The 17,390-nt window shown below is 39.4% G+C and overlaps 1 protein-coding gene across 1 annotated transcript in view; it reads left to right on the top strand.

Moving 5' to 3' along the window:
* Positions 1 to 17,144, top strand: part of anxa5a (annexin A5a) — a 51,886-nt gene extending 34,742 nt beyond the window's left edge. The window contains exons 10-15 of the mRNA XM_057849305.1: positions 2,332 to 2,382; positions 4,359 to 4,452; positions 11,611 to 11,706; positions 11,794 to 11,852; positions 14,142 to 14,264; positions 16,271 to 17,144. Coding sequence (XP_057705288.1) covers positions 2,332 to 2,382; positions 4,359 to 4,452; positions 11,611 to 11,706; positions 11,794 to 11,852; positions 14,142 to 14,264; positions 16,271 to 16,330 — 483 coding nt within the window. The 3' untranslated portion in view covers positions 16,331 to 17,144. The remainder of the gene's footprint in view (positions 1 to 2,331; positions 2,383 to 4,358; positions 4,453 to 11,610; positions 11,707 to 11,793; positions 11,853 to 14,141; positions 14,265 to 16,270) is intronic.
* Positions 17,145 to 17,390: the final 246 nt, after the last annotated feature.

Consider the following 17,390-nt stretch of genomic DNA (forward strand, 5'->3'; position numbering starts at 1 on the left):
CTGAAAAAGTGGGGGTCATCTTATATTCGCGGTCTAGACGTTATACCCATTCACGATGCTAGATTGCGCCAGATATCATTGAAGCGATGTTCTGTCATGAGAGATCTCAGCTACTCTCAAGTTTGACCAGTTTGCATTATTTTATTGCAATGATTTTCCTTATTCAGATTTGTTTCAAGACTACAGTTACAGTTAGACTTCACTTTGATGGTTAATGCAGTTATTGCAATTTTGTTGTTTTATCACAATCGATTGGTTTATTTACATTTCAAAAACCAGAAGCCATTCATTTACAAACGTGATTGCACTTTAGTTTACATATTTAAATGTTCAGATATTAAAATTTAAACGAGGCAAATTAACATGCTTTTTCTCTCAAATATACTGTTGTAATCATTTGTTTCAGATGTACTGTAATTATTTTCTGTATAAAAATTTGGTGTTCAAAAAGTCTTTTTTCACACTTGAGTCTTGAAAAGGAGTTGGTCGTGTTGTATTCGGGCCAATACGGTACCTCAAGACACCCTCTAAATCAGACATGTCCAAAGTCTGGCCCGGGGGCCAAATGCGGCCCGTGGTCAAATTTCATCCGGCCCCCAGCCTCTGTCATAAAATCAATAACGTCTGGCCCGCACACAGAGTTAATAAATTGGTCAGCAGTACTGCTACCAGCATATGGAGTAGCTTACACACTAAATGCTGCTATTCATTTACCCACTAAAAGGCAGCAGAACTATAAGCAACATTACCCCGTGTGACACTTTACTTCCAATTTTCTAAAATGGCGAGAATCAACAAAAAAAGGAAAGTTGACTGCGACGGCAGATGATTCATGGATAGGTGGAAATTGGACTATTTCTTCACTAAGATCAAGTGTAGTAAAATACTCAACAACTGTGTCTGCCTCATTTGCAGAGACAGTCACTGTTTTTAAAGAGTTCAATGTGAGGCGATACTACCAAACAAGACCCGCTGACATGTACAACAAGATTACAGGGAAGATACGCAGCGAAAAATTGAAGCAACTTGAAGCTAGTTAAATTTCACAGTAGCAGTATTTCTCAAGAGCCCGAGAGTTGAAAGAGAACGCCACAAAGGCTAGTTGCGAGAAAGCAAATGTGGCACACAGAATGGCTTGCTAAAATTTGCTTAAATATATTGTTCTACGTAAAGGAAGTCAGCCAAGGTCGGCCCCCCACATTTTTACCACACCAAATCTGGCCCCCTTTGCAAAATGTTTGGACACCCCTCCTCTAAATAAAAGAAAAACTATCCAAAAACATGTATTTTACGTCTGTGTCCTGTGCTCGCCAAGGCGTTGGAGCCAAGTCCTAGCTAGACAGTGAGCTAAGCTCTGAAATGACAATGCCAGACGTCCGTGTGGTTTGCGTACTTCTTTCAGCTGCTCATGACATCAACACTTGCTGAATGAAACAAAACAAAAAAAAAAGAAATTAAATCAGTCTAATCTTTAATGAAAGCAATTCAAATTTGCATTTACAAATAGCTGCTGATACAGCGATAACAAGCAATTAGCATGTATCACTTAGCGTCTGCACATCTACAAAAACATATCTGTCTGGCAGAATCTGTCCTCTGGTGGTTATGGCTAAGCAAAGTAAATGGCCGTGTCTAAGGTGCTCGTCACATGATGTGTTCGAAAAATAAGTTCGACCCACTATAAAATCTTTCTTTTTTTTGTTCATTTCATTCATTTTTGAGTTTTGTTTTGTTGCTTTACAACTTTTATTGACAAATGTACCGGCAAACTCTTAATCTAAAATTCATATATAGGAAAGTCAATTACATGCAATGACATTTTCGGCCACCAGGGGGGTATGCCCCCTTAATCTCTGCATATGGTCACAGGTGCGTTCAGCATGCAAAACAAAACCACCACATTAGTACCCAATTCATTACATTATTATTATTATTATGATTCGTATTGATAATTTATTTGTTTTGCTATGTGTAATTGCTATTTGTAATTATACCAGCAGTAGTTTTTTTGGATTTAGCGTAGCTTTTGAATCTGTGGAATGAATTGATTGAATTATGATGTATTGGTATGGGAAAATCCCCCTCGACATACCATATTTCGACTTCCAACCAGGTCCTGGAGCAAATTAAATTCGTACGTCGAGGTACCACTGTAATTGCTATCATGGCTTGGTCAGACTCTGCGTAACTCTGCGAATTATTCGCTGCCAACCTTCCCACTTCAAATGGATTGGACATCTACAAGTGCTAAACTCATTCAAACATATTTTCAAGACACTTGTTGATTTTCCTTTCTCTTCTTTTTTGTGTTTGTGTGTTGGTGGTGAGAAGGGAAGCAGGGAGGACGGAGTCGATGAGGCAAATATCGAGAAAGATGCCAAGGTAGGAAACCAAAACCCTCATTGTCTATTCGCCGCACGCACGCTGGCAAGCACGTATGCACAGCGGCGCAGTTTGTGTAAGGTCTCGCGGCAGCCGTGTCGAAGCGTGGCCTCCTGGGAATTGTTGTTCCCGTGCCGCTGCGCCATTCACATTGTTGAAATTGTATGGAATGGTGAGAGAGAGTGCAAATAAATGAAATGAGAGTTGCGCTTGTTTGACGCCGAGGTTCTCGGCTAGCAGTGAGGAGGGCATATTTAGTCGGTTGACGCACTTGCACACTTGTTTACACCCTCAGCTAAAATGTTCATGGATGAAAATGTTGTCAAATTACCAAGCTTTCCAGTGGTGATCATGTTTTGAACCCCTCAAATATTTCAATTTTCACCATCTCACCATTTCGATGGCACATCGAGGCCTCTATAAATGACGCAAATTTACAGATTGAATATTAATGAACAACAATTTCATCTGGTTTTTGGCACTAGCTGTTGCCCGGGCATAGACTTCATAATAGTATTGGATGCCCCTCGCATCCAAATAGGGCGCCGCCCACATCAAGAGGAGCTATTCACACACTCACGCACGCGGTGATCTAATGCCGGATTTCTGTTGAAAAAGTATGAAAGCTTTACCGCATACAAACAGGAAGTATTGTCTTAGGAGGGATTTGTTCGAGGATTCAAAGTCATTATTATATTTTTCGTACCATGCATGCATTTTGAAACGTGAAAAAATATCAATAGGAGAAATTAGCCGCCACTGCATTGGCATCATTGTTCGCAATATTTACGTAAAATAAATGCTAACTGCATGGTTTTTTTTTGCTTTTAACCAAGAATCGAGACAGTTTTGAGTCCATATCTACAAAGACTTCGGGGATTTAAGCATTTATTCACAAGAATTTTAACCAGAAAAGCTCTGTTTACATAAGGCGGCCGCTAGCTACATTTAGTACCAGACTTCGACATATTTACTTAAAATAAATGCTAAATGCACATTTAAAAAAAATTTTTTTTTTTTACTTTGAACCAAGAATCGAGACTGTTTTATGTCCATATCTATAAAGAATTCAGGGATTTAAGCATTTATTCACAAGAATTTCCAACGGAAAAGCTCTGTTTACATAAGGCTGCCACTAGCTACAGTCACTAACAGACTAGCATTGTACTTCGACATATTTATATAAAATAAATGCTAACTGCACAGTTTTTTTTTTTTTTTTTTGCTTTTCACCAAGAACCAAGACTGTTTTACGTCCATATCTATAAAGAATTAGAGGATTTAAGCATTTATACACAAGAATTTTCACCGGAAAAGCTCTGTTTACATAAGGCGGCTGCTAGCTACAGTCACTAACAGACTAGCATTATAGTTTGACATATTTACGTAAAATAAATGCTAACTGCTCAATTTTTTTGGTTTTAACCAAGAACCGAGACTGTTTTACGTCAATATCTGTAAAAAAGTCGAGGATTTAAGCATTTATTCACAAGAATTTTCACCGGAAAAGGACAGTTTTACATCCATATCTATAAATAATTCAAGGATTTAAACATTTATTCACAAGAATTTCCAACGGAAAAGCTCTGTTTACATAAGGCGGCCGCTAGCTACAGTCACTTACAGACTAGCATTGTACTTCGACATATTTACGTAAAATAAATACTAACTGCACGGTTTTTGGGGTTTTTTTTGCTTTTAACCAATAATCGAGACTGTTTTACGTTCATATCTATAAGAATTAGGAACAGGAACAGGAATTTACATTTATTCACAAGAATTTGCAAGGAAAAAACCTCTTTGTCTGTGGTTCCTCTCGGTCAGCTTTGACAGTCACGTCAACAATGCAGGCCCCCTATTTATCAGCCCAGGGCCCCGTGTCCCGTCAATACATTATGAAGTCTATGGCTCGGGCTTTCATAACTCCTGAATTGTGAGAATAATAATAATCCAGGTTTTGTTTGTTGTGAGGGCAGGACTTGTACGTGGCTGGCGAGGGCAAATTTGGCACAGATGAAGAGAAATTCATCACCATTCTTGGAAATAGGAGTGCAGAACATCTCTGCAAAGGTAAGAGTATATTTGCTGAATGATGAAATGAAATTGTTTTGAGAACAAGAAAATGGTGTCTGCTCAGTAACTTTTACCCAATTTCTATTGGAAATGACGCACTTGATTGATAGATCGATAGCTCTCACATTAATGATATCACCCGATCATTTTACTTTCTTTTATGCCAGCGGTGAAGGTTAAGAAACGCAAAGCCCTAGGCAAAGTGACGTCTGGTTTGCCCTCAGTTTACGGGCTTTATTCCATTTCTTTCAAATGCTAGCCCTCTATCTCATGGGAAGAGAAATCGGTTTGCTCAGTGGAAGGTTGACTTGCGCTAGGTATGACGAAGTATCTACAGAGTACAGATCTGCACACAGTGCGAACTTAGTAGATAAAAAAAAAAACAAAAAAAAAACGCATCGGATAAAAATAGTATGTGATTCAAGGATGTGACAATAAAATGAGAATGCAGATGTAAAAACAAAAAAAAGGAACAGTGTGAAACTAAATGAGCTGAATTTCATTTTGTAACGTGAACATCAACAGCAAAAGGCAAGATTATTTGTCTTAAATTTGAAATCTGGAAGAAATTTTAACAGGAATTCACATTGATTTTCGGACTGTCATACCCGTCAGACTGCCATACCTGTCAGACTGTCACACACATCAGACTTACATTCCAGTCAGACTGTCATACCAGACAGACTAACTTACCCGTCAGACTGCCATAGCTCTCAGAATGTCATACCTGACAGAATATCATACCCGTCAGACTAACATACATACATATTTATAAGCTAAAAAAAAAAAAAAAGACCATGTAATCACCCCTGCCCCCAAAAATGACCATGTATGGTAAGATTTTTAATTTCCACCTACCTGTCAGACTGCCACACTTGTCATTACCGTCAGACTAACATACGTACCGATTTATAGCTCTAAAAAAATTGACCTTTTAATCCTTGTTTCCTCCCTCTAAAAACCATGCAGTGTTTTGTTACCAACTACCTGTCAGACTGCCATACTTATCAGACCAACATTCCTGTCAGACTGTCATACCCGAAGACTCTCATACCTGTCAGATTGCCATACCTGTAACAATGTCATATCATCACACTGCCATACTTGTCAGAATGTCATACCCGTCAGACTAACATACATATTTTTAGCTCTAAAAAAACCCCGACCATATCCTTTTCCCCACCCCCTCTAAAAACGACCATGAATGGTAAGGTTTTTTCCACCTGTGAGACTGCCATACTTGTCAGAATTTCATAGCCGTCAGACTAACATATATATTTATAGCTCTAAAAAAACAACAACAAAAACCGACCATGTAATCGTTTCTTCCTCCCTCTAAAAACAAGCATGTATGGTAAGGGTTTTTTCCCCCCTTCCACTACTTGTCAGCCTGCCATACTGATTGGTATGACCTTGTGACAGGTATGGCAGTCTGACAGGTAGGTGGGGAAAAATACCACACCATACATGGTTTTTAGAGGGAGGAAAAAAAGGATTGCATTGTCTTTTTTTTTTTTTTTAGCTATAAAAGTCTGATGCGTATCACATTCTGACAAGTATGGCAGTCCGATGGTATGACATTCTGATCGGTATGGCAGTCTGACATGTATGACTTTCTGACAGGTATGGCAGTTTGACATGTATGACTTTCTGATGGGTTTGACATTCCGACAGATATGGCAGTCTGACAGGTATGTGGGAAAAAAACACCATACATGGTCGTTTTTAGAGGGATTATATAGTCGTTTCTTTTAGGGCTATAAAAAAGTGACGGGTATGACATTCAGAAAGTATGGCAGTGTGATGGGTATGACATTCAGACAGGTATGACTTTCTGATGGGTATGACATTCTGACAGGTATGACTTTCAGACATACATTTTTATTGCAAAAAAAAACAAAAAACGACCATGTAATCCTTTTTTCCTCCCTCTAAAAACAACCATATATGGTAAGGTTTTTTTCCCACTACCTGTCAGACTGACATACCTGTCACAAGTTTATACCCATCAGAAAGTCATACATGTCAGACTGCTATACACGTCAGGCTGCCATACCTGTCAGAATGTGATACGCATCAAACTTTTATAGCTAAAAAAAAAAAAAAAAGTTTTTTCCTCCCTCTAAAAACAACCATGTATGGTAAGGTTTTTTTCCCCACCTACCTGTCAGACTGCCATACCTGTTACAAGTTCATACCATCAGACCGTCATACCCATCAGAAACTCATACATGTCAGAATGCCATACACGTCAGGCTGCCATACATCAGTCATACATGTCAGACTAACATACCTATCAGAATGTCATACCCATCAGACTCTCATACTTGTCAGAATGAGATACGCATCAGACAAACATTTATAGCTAAATACAAAAAAAAAAAAAAAGACCATGTAATCCTTTTTTCCTCCGTCTAAAAACAACCATGTATGGTAAGGTTGTTTTTCCCCACCTACCTGTCAGACTGACATACCCATCATAAAGTCATACATGCCAGACTAATATACCTGTCAGACTGCCATCCCTGGCAAAATGTCATACCCATCAGAAAGTCATACATGTCAGACTGCCATACCTATCAGAATGTCATACCCATCAGACTGCCATACTTGTCAGAATGCGATACGCATCAGACTTCTATAGCTAAAAACAATCCTTTTTCCCTCCCTCTAAAAACCATGTATGGTTAGGTTTTTTTCCCCACCTATCTGTCAGACTGCCATACCTGTCAGAATGTCATTACCACCAGAAAGTCAGACATGTCAGACTAACATACGCGTCATACTGCCATATCTATCAGAATGTTATACCCATCAGACTGCCTAATTGGCAGAATGTGATACCCATCAGACTTTTATAGCTTTTATAGCTAAAAAAAAAAAAAAAAAAAAAGACACTGTAATCCTTTTTTCCTCCCCTCTAAAAACAACCATGTATGGTAGGTTTTTTTCCCCACCTACCTGTCAGACTGACATACCCATCATAAAGTCATACATGCCAGACATATTTATAGCTAAAAACAAAAAAAAATTACCATGTAATGCTTTTTTCCTCCGTCTAACACAACCATGTATGGTAAGGTATTTTTTTCCCCACCTACCCGCCATACCTGTCTCAAGTTCATCCCCATCAGAAAGTCATACACATCAGACCGTCACACCCGTCAGAAAGTCATACATGTCAGACTAACATAACTGTCAGAATGTCATACCAATCAGACTGCCATACTTGTCAGAATGTGATACGCATCAGATTTTATCGCAAAAAAAAAAAAAACTAATCCTTTTTTGCTCCCTCTAAAAACAACCATGTATGGTAAGGTTTTTTCCCCACCTACCTGTCAGATTGCCATACCTATCAGAATGCCATACCCATCAGACTGCCATACTTGTCACAATGTGATACGCATCAGATTTTATAGCAAAAAAAAACGACTGTAATCCTTTTTTCCTCCCTTTAAAAACAAAAAAACTTACCATACATAGGTATGGTAAGTTTTTTTCCCCCCACCTACCTGTCAGACTGTCATACCCATCATAAAGTCATACATGTCAGACTAACATACCTGTCAGACTGCCATACTCGTCAGAATGTGATACGAATCAGACATATATTTTTATAACTAAAAAAAAAAACAATCCTTTTTACCTCCCTCTAAAAATAAAATATTTATGGTAAGGTTTTTTTTCCCACCTACCTATCAGACTGCCATACCCGTCAGACCGAAACAACTGTCCGAAGGTCATACCTGTCAGACTGTCATACCCATCAGAATGCCATATGGGTCAGGCTGCCAAACCATCATAGTCATACATGTCAGACTAACATGCCCACCACACTGCCATACCTGTCAGAAAGTCATACATGTCAGGCTAACATACATGTCAGCCTAACATACATGTCAGAATTTCATACCCATCAGAAAGTCATACCCATCAGACTGCCATACTTGTCAGAATGTGATACGCATCTGAAATAAATATAGCAAAAAAAAAAAATGTAATCTTTTCATACAACCATGTATGGTAAGGTTTGTTTCCCCCAGTACCTGTCAGACTGCCATACCCGTCAGAAATTTATACCTGTTAGAATTTCATACCAATCACAGACATACTTGTCAAAATTTCATACCCGCCAGAGCAACATACCTGTCAGAAAGTCATACCCGTCAGACTGCCATACCCGTCAGACTAACATACATACATACATACATACATACATACATACAAGTATTTGATACACTGCCAATGGGAAAAACCATTGGCAGTGTATCAAATACTTGTACTCCCCACTGTATTTATAGCCTTACAAAAAGACAATGTATAGTAAGGCTAATTTTCCTCTCAAAAAACGACCATGTAATCCTTTTTTTGCCTCCCTCTAAAAACAACTATTTATGGTAAGGTTTTTTTCAACCTACCTATCAGACTGCCATACCTGTCACAATATCATACCCGTCAGACCGACACACCTGTCCGAAAGTCATACCTGTCAGACTGCCATACCCTGCCTGCTATACCTGTCGGAATGTCATAGCCATCAGAAAGTCATACATGTCAGACTAACATACCCGTCAGACTTCCATACTTGTCAGAATGTCATACGCATCAGACATACATGTACGTAGTTAAAAAAAACCAAAAAAAACGACCATGTATGGTTAGGTTTTTTTTCCACCTACCTGTCAGACTGCCAAACTTGTCAGAATGTCATACGCGTCAGCCATACATATTTACCTAAAAAAACAACATATAGCTATAAAAAAAAAAAACAACAACAGCCATGTATTTTTTTTCTCTCTGAAAACTGGTAAGGTTTTTTTTTTCCCCCACTACCTGTCAGACTGCCATACCCATTAGAAAGTCATACATGTGAGATTAACATACCGTATAACAGAATGTCATACCCATCAGAAATTTATATATATCAGACTGTCATACAAGTCAGACCTTCATACCCATCAGACTATCAAAGCCGTCAGACTAACATACATACATACATACATACATACATACATATAGCCCTAAAAAAAGACAATGTATATTAAGGCTTATTTTCCTCTCAAAAAAACGACCATGTAATCCTTTTTTCCTCCCTCTACAAACAACCATTTATGGAAAGTTTTTTTCCCACCTACCTGTCAGACTGCCATACCTGTTACAATATCATACCGTCAGACTAACACATCCGTCAGACCGTCATCCATTTCAGACCGCCATACCCGTCAGACTTCCATACCGGTCAGACTGCCTTACCTGTCCTAATATAATACCCAACAGACTAACATACATACATACTTATACCCTAAAAAAACGACCATGTATGGTAAGTTTTTTTTCCACCTTGACGACCAAACGACCTTGACCGACCGCCCGTACGATCTTGACTGGCTCCCGGAACGACCTTGACTGACCACCCAAACGGTTTAGGTTGAAATCGGCCTCAAAACCTGTATAGTAAGGCTTTTTTCCCCCTTTTTTTCCCTCTTAACGACTATGTACTTTCTTTTTCCGACGACCACAAATTTTTTTTCCAGTTCCTGTGCCATGCCTGTCACAATGTCATACATGTCAGACTAACATTCTTACATATTTATATCCCTAAAAAACGATAGTACCATGGTAAGTTTTTTTTCCACCTTGACGACCAAACGACCTTGACCGACCGTCTGTACGACCTTTACCGACAGCCCGAACAACCTTGACTGACCACCCAAACGGTTTAGGTTGAAATCGGCCTCAAAACCTGTTTTGCGGATCATACCTAAATGTGAAAGGGTTTCAGTGGGACATTTTTGTAAAAAAATGATTACACTTTGTCACAATAGTAAACGTGAAGTGTCCGTTTGTGTATCAATATGTTGAAATTTGAATGATGTAAGTTGGGAAAAATGAGAATCTTGTATTTGAGTCAGGGGTCCCCAACCTTTTTTGCACCACGGACTGGTGTGATTTGGGTCTTTTTTTCACAGCTCGAGGTTCTGTCAAATTTTGCACCCTTATAAAATTTGGCTCCCTAAGCTTTTGTGGCGGTGAAAAAGCCCTCTTTTATATTCAGTTGGACTCTCAATGTTATCCAACGGTGCAAAAAACTATTTAAATCATAAACATACATGTGCAACATGAAAATGGCGTAAATGAATGCTTAAAGACACGGCGAAGTCGTTAAGTGAGAGAGCTGCGTGCAGTTGTTGTGTGCAGGTAACATGGCAAACGTAAGTTAATATTTCTTTATTTAAAGAAAGTTTTAGTGTTTACTTTGGAATCGCTGCATTCACGGCCATTTCTAACGTTACGCGCATAGAAAATTTGTCAGAACACCGGCATTTCAATGCTCTCCTAGCGATGTCAGGATATTCCAGAATGACTTTAATCCAGAACCTCGGTGGAGTTGTTGTCTCAAATGTACGTTTAAGGCCGCCGTCATTTGTGATCTCTACAAATTGATCCTCCTGTTGCACAGACATGCTCGAATCACTCAGTTTATTCACAAACGGGTCACGAATCCACTCCTTCGCAGTTTGTGGGTCTTTAGTGTTTGGGGAGTAGCATAGATTTTGTTTTCTTCGAGGTTGTAGGCTCATCCTCTGGCTCGTCAGGTGCCCTTTTCTTTGTATCCAAAGACGTCTGTTTTTCAGTCATTCTAGTGTGGGGGCTAATTATTTCCGGGAACAAATTTGATGTGCCCACCCTACGTCAGACATTATTATCGAGGACAAGTGCCTATAGATATACAAAACAAGATGTACTGCTAGCAGTCCAATCAGTGGATTTCTGTGACGACATTCCATCCTGTAGTATTATATCTAGAGTAGACAGGGATACTGGTTTGTTAAGGGGCAACGACTGCATAATGGCCATATTATTATTTCTTTTGCGGCGCGGTACCAAATGCGCCACGGACCGGTACTGGTCCGCGGCCCAGCGGTTGGGGACCCCTGATTTGAGTGACTCACTGCACTTTAATGGGAAGTTTTAAATGGAAAACAACAAAATAAGAAAAAGTGTCAATATTCTAAGAGAAAAAGTCACAATGTAATATTAAAATTTAAATAATAAGCGTGATCAAATTAATTTACCATAATAACGTGTACTGTATATACCATCATGAGAAAATTTCTCGAGAGACGTGTCTTTGTGTGTTTTCACGTGCAGTGTTTGCCGTCTACCAAAAGTTGTATGGTTGTGAAATGGAGGCCAGTATTGAAGGCGAGACCACCGGAAACCTGGAGAACTTGCTGCTCGCCGTCGGTCGCAACTGCATTTCACATCATCATTATCATTGCTATCATTCAAAGTTTTCATTATCTTTAACTCAAGTGTGTTTTCCCTCCACAGTCAAATGTGCCCGCAGTGTTCCGTCTTATTTTGCTGAGACGCTGTACAGATCCATGAGGGTACGTACTAAAGTTGATACGAGTATCGGTGCAACACAAGTAGCGATATGGCACTAAAATGACCTCGATATCAGGGAGTTCTAAGAAATACCAAGAAAAAATGTGCCTATGTTGTGCAAAATGTACTTTTCAAGATCTGGTTTCCAACCGCTAGCCGCTCTACCCAAGATGTTTTTTTACAGCGGTGTGTGGAGCTGGTGGCCATCTTGGGTAGGGCAACCTACGGTTGGAAATCAGATCTTGGAAAGTACATATTGCACAGCATCGGCATGTTATTTTTCGATACTTCGCAATACAGATTACGCCATTTTCATCCGTGTTCATCTGTGTTTTCGTTAACGATGATGACAGAGAAAATATTTCGTCAACACTTTCTTCATGACAGTGACAAGACAATAACCAGCTAAAAACGTGTTTTGTGAGACTAAAACATAACGAGACCAGTTTTCGTCTGAGGAGAACCAGACGAAAATGTGCAATAGTTTCCGTCACATGTTCACAGTGTAGTTAGCCCTGCATCGTAGCAGTGTCTGGTTGTGTCACCCATGACGTGCTGCAACACCCCGCCCCCACCTTCCCGACTCATCAGTATATCGTCTCCTGTCTCCATGCAGGCTGGCACACACGGTAAGATTTCCAGTTTTCCTGGCCAGAGACAATATGCAATGTTGCTTTGAAGTCTGTTCTGAGTGATCATCACACACTAAATGTAACTCGTAGCAGTAGCATAGCATTCACGGTAGCATTAGGCTAACGCTAAAGGCGCGCATCCTCTTAAACTCTCTGACAACTTTTTTTTACTTACAGTTCGTTGCGTCCAGGTGGATATGAAAAATTTAAGATAAAGTACTGTTATCCTGCTAAGTGTGTATTATCACCAGTTTGTGTTGTCCTTGTAGATGGACGCTACGACATGTGCTCGTCTTTCAATGTTCATTCGAAATAGTTGGAAATCTTTTAATTTTACAGACGAAAACAACAAACGGCGACTAAAACTAGATAAGATTTGTACTGAGTTTTCGTCAACATAAACTACAAGACGACTAACACATTGTGAGATGACTAATAAGTAGCCTATTATCGTCCAAAAGACTAAAAGGAAAATTAAAAGGGCTGCCAAAAACCACATTGATCAGTAACAGTGTTGTTTTTGAGCCCATTTAATTTTCGTCATAGTCTTAGTCTTTTGGACGAAAATACTTATTAGTCTTAGTCATATTTTATTCATTTCAAAATGTGTTCGTCTTCGTCTAATTTTAGTCAATGAAATGTCAAGACAAATATACTCTAGTTTTAGTCGACAATTCTCAAAATGTTTTAGTCCATGAGTACATACATAAAAGGTTTCCAACAGTTTTGAATGAACATTGACAGATGAGCACATAATTTTAGAGTCTACAAGGACATCAACATCTTCATGATGATAATACACACGCAGGAAAATAGCACATTATTTGCAATTAGTTTAACTCACCTGGACGCCACAAACTGTATGTAAAAAGGTAAAAGAGTTTAAGACACTCTGAGAGTCACCGCTCTAAATGCTAATGCTAACACGAACACGATGCTAGTGCTAAAAGATAGCTTAGCGTGTGATGATAATTCAGCACAGACTTATAAAGGCTAAAGCAACATGGCATAGCCAAAATAAGAAAACAAAACTTGCCAAGCTGCACCTGGCACATGTGCTCTAAATGCTAATGCTAACGTGACTACTATGCTAGTGCTAAAAGATAGTTTAGTGTGTGATGATAATTCAGCACCGACTTATAAAGGCTAAAGCAACATGGCATAGCCAAAATAAGAAAGTAAAACTTGCCAAGCTGCACCTGACACGTGTGCTTCACAAAAGGAGCCTTGAGCCTGTGTGTGGCTCGGAGGGAGTCACAGCACGTCACATGAATGACACGGCCAAACAGATAAAATTTGTGCTAACGACACATACGATAAGAAACTATGGTGAATATTCATCTCGTTTTTGTCTCGTCAGACGACAACTGGCATCCATCTCGTTATGTTTTAGTCTCTCAATACACGTTTTTAGCTTGTCATCGTCATGAAAAAATTGTTGGTTGATAAATTAGTTACGTAATCGTCACCGTTGACGAAAACAACACTGGTACCGATACTAGTATCGTCGCAACACTAGGAATCATGCCTTAGGCCTTCAAATTTTGAGTTCCTTTATAAAAGTCAGCTTTTCAAGTCAAGTCTCTTGAAAATTAGGATTTGGCCACTTTAGCATCCACAGGATTTTAAAAGCCTTTATGTTTATTTCATGTTGGGCAGCGTGCCGGGACAGACGACGCCACACTTGTCAGGGTGCTGGTGTCACGCAGTGAGGAGGACATGCTGGACATCGCTGCTTGTTTCAAGCGCAAATACGGCAATTCACTCTACGAAACCGTTAAGGTACACATGCACATACAGTGCCTTGCAAAAGTATTCGGCCCCCTTGAACCTTGCAACCTTTCGCCACATTTCAAGCTTCAAACATAAAGATATAAAATTTTAATTTTTTTTGTCAAGAATCAACAACAAGTGGGACACAATCGTGAAGTGGAACAAAATTTATTGGATAATTTTAACTTTTTTAACAAATAAAAAACTGAAAAGTGGGGCGTGCAATATTATTCGGCCCCCTTGCGTTAATACTTTGTAGCGCCACCTTTTGCTCCAATTACAGCTGCAAGTCGCTTGGGGTATGTTTCTATCAGTTTTGCACATCGAGAGACTGACATTCTTGCCCATTCTTCCTTGCAAAACAGCTCGAGCTCAGTGAGGTTGAATGGAGAGTGTTTGTAAACAGCAGTCTTCAGCTCTTTCCACAGATTCTCGATTGGATTCAGGTCTGGACTTTGACTTGGCCATTCTAACACCTAGATACGTTTATTTTTGAACCATTCCATTGTAGATTTGGCTTTATGTTTTGGCTCATTGTCCTGTTGGAAGATAAATCTCCGTCCCAGTCTCAGGTCTTGTGCAGATACCAACAGGTTTTCTTCCAGAATGTTCCCGTATTTGGCTGCATCCATCTTCCCGTCAATTTTAACCATCTTCCCTGTCCCTGCTGAAGAAAAGCAGGCCCAAACCATGATGCTGCCACCACCATGTTTGACAGTGGGGATGGTGTGTTCAGGGTGATGAGCTGTGTTGCTTTTACGCCAAACATATCGTTTTGCATTGTGGCCAAAAAGTTCCATTTTGGTTTCATCTGACCAGAGCACCTTCTTCCACATGTTTGGTGTGTCTCCCAGGTGGCTTGTGGCAAACTTTAAACGAGACTTTTTATGGATATCTTTGAGAAATGGCTTTCTTCTTGACCACTCTTCCATAAAGGCCAGATTTGTGCAGTGTACGACTGATTGTTGTCCTATGGACAGACTCTCCCACCTCAGCTGTAGATCTCTGCAGTTCATCCAGAGTGATCATGGGCCTCTTGGCTGCATCTCTGATCAGTTTTCTCCTTGTTTGAGAAGAAAGTTTGGAAGGACGGCCGGGTCTTGGTAGATTTGCAGTGGACTGATGCTCCTTCCATTTCAGTATGATGGCTTGCACAGTGCTCCTTGAGATGTTTAAAGCTTGGGAAATCTTTTTGTATCCAAATCCGGCTTTAAACTTCTCCACAACAGTATCTCGGACCTGCCTGGTGTGTTCCTTGGTTTTCATAATGCTCTCTGCACTTTAAAAAGAACCCTGAGACTATCACAGAGCAGGTGCATTTATACAGAGACTTGATTACACACAGTTGGATTCTATTTATCATCATCGGTCATTTAGGACAACATTGCATCATTCAGAGATCCTCACTGAACTTCTGGAGTGAGTTTGCTGCACTGAAAGTAAAGGGGCCGAATAATATTGCACGCCCCACTTTTCAGTTTTTCATTTGTTAAAAAAGTTAAAATTATCCAATAAATGTTGTTCCACTTCACGATCGTGTCCCACTTGTTGTTGATTCTTGACAAAAAAATTAAATTTCATATCTTTATGTTTGAAGCCTGAAATGTGGCGAAAGGTTGCAAGATTCAAGGGGGCCGAATACTTTTGCAAGGCACTGTAGGTCGTCACTCTTCAGTGAGTACAATGTCCTCCTGCGTTTCAAAGGCGGCTTCAAGATTGGAGTCGGATTTCAAAATAGCCATTCAAGTGTTTCAAAGTAAGGCCAAATAAGTTCATGGAGACAGCATAGATTACAAGTTCTATAGCATCCCTTCGTACATGTTGCAGATCAGCCTATAAAAGCCAAGCACTGACCTGAACATTCTTCCTAAGCAGCTCTGCTCACCTTCAAGAGCAAAAACACACAGTCAATCACTAAATGCATGTGCGTCGGACACACATAGTGTAAACACTTTCCAACATGGGGCTTCACACCTAAGTTAGGCTTGAAAAAGATCCAATATGTGTGTCCACAGGAGGACACGTCCGGTGACTACCAGAAGTGTTTGCTTTACCTTTGCGGCCCCAGAGATTGAAGACAAGCAAACTGCTGAAGTCAGCCCCGAAGCAACTTTGGATGAAAAAACATACAGCAGCATTGATTAGCCACCAAAGCTGATTTTTCATATTATTGGCATTTTGGCACATGTGCATGTTAATTGCATATAAGATTCCAGTTCCTTTCACAGATGTTTATTGATCCTCAACACACCATAGAATTATAGTTCCAATATAAAAAATAAGGCTAATGGAAAAAAGACAATGTACTAACCAATTCAGCCTGCTATAAATCATTGAGTCTTCTCCAAAAGGTGAAAAGTTGATGCTTCCAACATGAAAACTTGCTGGTTTACAGCATTTGTAAACGATGCAAAAAAAAAGAGGGAAAAAAATCTATTACTGACAACACATGCAAGACAAAAATAGAAGACAATTGCACTGTTTTTTCACTGAGTGTAAAGCTCACGGTTAGCGGCTTAGTGAACGTACTTCCGGTGAACATTTCAAAATAAAAGCATGCCAAGTTCAACATGTAAACAAAGATTTTTGGAGCACATAAAAAGTAGCTTTAAAATGACAACCATTATCACAAATTGTGTTGGCAATGAATAATTTGGCTTCAAATTTGCTAACATGCGCTTTCTGCAGGACAAGATGACAGTCATTTTGGATCAAATAAACACTTTTGATGGGCTTTAATTGGCAGAGAACAAAAACTGTGTTTGGTTTGTCAACGATTATATATTCTGCACTTAGCTTTCAAATGACTGGTTATGCGTTGTGTGTATGTGTTTAAATAAATTTAAATAAATTTTCTGACTATAAGCCACTACTTTTTTCTTTCATTTTGAATCCTGCAGCTGATACTCCAGTGTGGCTTATTTGTTGGTTTATTTGGGTTATTAGGCAACACTTTATTTGACAGCGGCGAAATAAGACTGCTATAAGACCGTCATAATTAAGACATGACACTATCATGTGCATTAATGAATGCTTATGTCGGTTGTCATTTCGTGTCATTCAGCAAATGATGTCATTAAGTCCATTTATGTCCAGCTCGGATCTTTTACATCCATTCAAAAGTGAAATAATTTG

This window comes from Corythoichthys intestinalis, chromosome 11 (genome assembly GCF_030265065.1).
Source record: "Corythoichthys intestinalis isolate RoL2023-P3 chromosome 11, ASM3026506v1, whole genome shotgun sequence".
NCBI lineage: Eukaryota > Metazoa > Chordata > Actinopteri > Syngnathiformes > Syngnathidae > Corythoichthys > Corythoichthys intestinalis.